General features: G+C 43.0%; 1 protein-coding gene across 1 annotated transcript; it reads left to right on the top strand.

Moving 5' to 3' along the window:
- The first annotated feature begins 260 nt into the window (after positions 1–260).
- Positions 261–1,199, top strand: LOC127044234 (olfactory receptor 52N4-like). The gene has a single exon (XM_050938813.1). The coding sequence runs from the start codon at positions 261–263 to the stop codon at positions 1,197–1,199; it is 939 nt and encodes a 312-aa protein (XP_050794770.1).
- The last annotated feature ends 2,181 nt before the right edge of the window (positions 1,200–3,380 follow it).

Here is a 3,380-nt window from a genome sequence, read left to right as displayed (position 1 = left end):
TCTTCCAACATGCTGCACATTCACATGGTTGAGTTAGCTCCCTCAGAGAACTTCTCTGTACTTGACTATGACCTAAATAATTTGGTGCCATCTTCAAATGTTGTTACCTCTCTCCTCACCCCCATTTCTACATTGGTAATAGCTATGAAATGTTTACTCTACTAATTATTTTATAAACCATGTAATCTCTCTCACTGTGCTCCTCTCACTTCACAGGTGCATTGAGCATTTCTAAGCTCGTTCAACACATTGATGACATCATGGCAGCTTTGAACTTCACCCAGTCTGACCCGTCAACATTCATCCTAATGGGTGTCCCTGGCATGGAAGATGTCCACATCTGGATTTCCATCCCTTACTCTACATCCTACATTTTCTGCCTGTTGGGAAATTTCATGGTTCTGTTTGTTGTAAGCAAAGAGGAGACCCTGCAAAAGCCGATGTACCTGCTGATATGCATGCTGGCACTCACAGACATCACCAAGTCTAGTACAGTCATGCCAAAGGCTCTGTGTATATTTTGGTTCAATCTGAAAGGCATTACTATGGGTGGCTGCCTCACCCAGATTTTCTTCATTCACTCAGTTTATTTTGTGCAGTCTGGTGTTCTCATGCTAATGGCCATTGATCGCTATGTTGCCATATGTAATCCTTTGAGATACCCTACCATCCTCACCAATGCACGAGTAGTTATGCTGGGGCTTGCTTGTTTGGTAAGAGCTTTAATTTTCATGGTGCCCCTGCCGCTGACACTGAGCAGGCTGCCATTCTGTGACAACCGCATTATCCCCCAAATACAATGCGAGCACATGCTTTTGGCAATGATATCGTGTGGAGATATCACATTCAACAGGACATACACCTTAGTGATACCATTTTTACTCATGGGGTCAGATCTGATGGTCATTGCCCTGTCCTATGGTCTCATCATTAGGGCCGTCCTCAGAATCTCCTCCAAAAGAGCCCACCAGAAAGCCCTCAACACTTGCACAATCCACATTTGCGTACTGGTGACATTTTATACTCCCGTTCTCTTCACCATCCTGGCAATCCGGTTCACTGGAGACATCACTTCCTATGGTCTCATCATCTTCTCCGCCCTCTATAATCTTGTTCCTCCTGTGCTTAACCCCATTATTTATGGGGTCAAAACCCAAGAGCTGAGTGATAAAGTGGGCAAATACACTTGCAGAAGGTGATTACCAGAGGCCACTGACTTTCCACCTGTGCGACAAGAGGGTGAAAGGATGGTCCTCATTAATCAAGGGTTTCCTGTCACAGTTTGGCTGAGCTCAGCACTTTGGAAGTTCGCAGTCTGAGAAATTACTCTCATCTAATGTCTTATCACTCCATCAACAAGCGCTGTGCTCTCTGTTGCTATGTTCCCTCTCTTTGACCGTCACCCATCCTCTTTCATTGTCACTCATCAGCCCTCAGCCTCACACACCATATCACTCGGCATTTGTATAACTCCTAGACTACCGGAAGATACTGCAGATTCCCCTTAGTACCTGTGTGAAAAGGTTTCCTGATCAGTTTGATGAACAGAAGGTATACGTTCAGATTGCCAAACAGAAAAGAAAGAAATTACAATGCTGAATTTCTTTATCATATATACAGTGATCCAGTGAGCATCTTTTTTTCATGTCCAATCCTTCAGGAAACCCAGCAGATAAACCAACTAAAGACTAACAGTAACAAACTACTTCAACACAAAATGTGGACATTGACTACCATCACTGAATGCAATTAGAAATATATACCATAATCATGTTTTTGTTGTTTTTATGCTACAGAGCTTTTGGGCTACTTTCACAATGCCAATTGCTGCAGTTTGTTTGAAACACCTGCCAATGCTCAGTCAGGAAACAAATACCAGTACTGGGGTTTTGAATTTGAATTTAATTATCCTTTGATAGCTTTGTTGCTAACGTGGACAATCTTCTGCTGGGGCTTGAAGCTATTTTTTTTGTCTGTTTGTTTTGTTTTTAATCAAATCTGTACTAAGTATCTAACAAAACCTTCCTTTTGTTATTTGGTGTATAGACCAAACTGAATTAAAAAAAATGCTTCAAGAAATTGATTAGGCTACTTTTAGGTCAGTTTTTAAGTGACCTTTGGCTTTAATGCAGTGGAAGTCTGGCAACCTCATCCCTTCATGGCAACAAGTTGACAACAACATGTATTTTTCTGGGGATTGTGGGTTATATTGTACACATAATTAATTATGAACAGAAGATACCAACTTCTAAGGCACACACAATTATGACCCACATAAACATATTCATTTGCAAATGGATTAATAGGAAAATGACATTTTCCCTCCGTTACTTCTAAACATACCTCTTGTGGTTGCAAAGCATTTTTGGTACATTTATATTCAATTTCAGATTCTTCTACGAAGGCTGCATGAAAACTTTATAAAAACACATTAAATGTAAACCCCAAATTGAAAGAAAACATAGTAGAGGACCAAAAAAGTGCCACTGTGGCTAAACAACAAAGTAAAAGAAGCAGTTAGAGGCAAACTACATCCTTTAAAAAGTGGAAGTCGCACTCCATTGAGGAAAATAGAAAGGACTAGAAATGGCAGTTAATGGGAACAGGGGAGGGAAAAGCTGATGTTGTGGAGGACACTTCCAGCCAAGTCAGTGGACTTGCATTGACCACAGCCTTAGACAGCATCAAGAATGTGTTTACCCAAGGAGTCTATCCTGGCCCATGACCCAAATTTTGTTCAGAAAATACAGGGAGACCAGATGATCAGTCATGCCTAAGGTTAAGATTTTGTCACAGTTATTTTTTGGAAAAGTCATGGACATGTCAAGGGCAATAAACAGAAATACACGTAAGCCCATTACTTGTTTGTGACTTTTACTAAAAATAAATGGGGCAGGGTACTGATGAGGCAATTAAAGCCCAGTCAGGAGGATGAGAGCCCAAGAACGGCTTCAGGATCGGAGGAGGTCTAGCACCTACTGCCAACACAGCTAACAGCTATGTGTCCCCTGCTGCAGACCAACAGTTCAGATCTCCATGGTCCCCACTGCAGTCCCAGTGTTGCAGAATTCCAGAGCCCCCACTGCAGCCTGTGTCACAGAGCCCCAGAGCCTTCGCCGCCAGTGGCAGCTTGGAGTTCTGGGTCCCTCCACACATGGTAAGTTCGAGCTCCGGGTCCCCCAGCACCAGCGGTTGCTGAGATCTGCTGTAGCCTTGGCAACCCATGGCAGCTAAGAACTTGGGGACTCCCTCTCGCTGACAGCTCTGTCTCCGTCACCCCAGAGCTGAAGTGGAAAATGTCACTGAGATCTCTGACAGTCACTAAATCTGTGACTTCCATGACATAATCGCATCCTTAGCCATGCCTGGGAACAACTTGC

This window comes from Gopherus flavomarginatus, chromosome 1, assembly GCF_025201925.1.
Source record: "Gopherus flavomarginatus isolate rGopFla2 chromosome 1, rGopFla2.mat.asm, whole genome shotgun sequence".
NCBI classification, from domain to species: domain Eukaryota; kingdom Metazoa; phylum Chordata; order Testudines; family Testudinidae; genus Gopherus; species Gopherus flavomarginatus.
Note: the sequence above shows the minus strand (reverse complement) of the source record. Positions and strands in the feature narration are given on the sequence as shown.

Bases quoted from the DNA above. Each gene is read 5' to 3' on its own strand.
- LOC127044234 (XM_050938813.1), top strand. From the start codon at position 261: ATGGCAGCTTTGAACTTCACCCAGTCTGACCCGTCAACATTCATCCTA.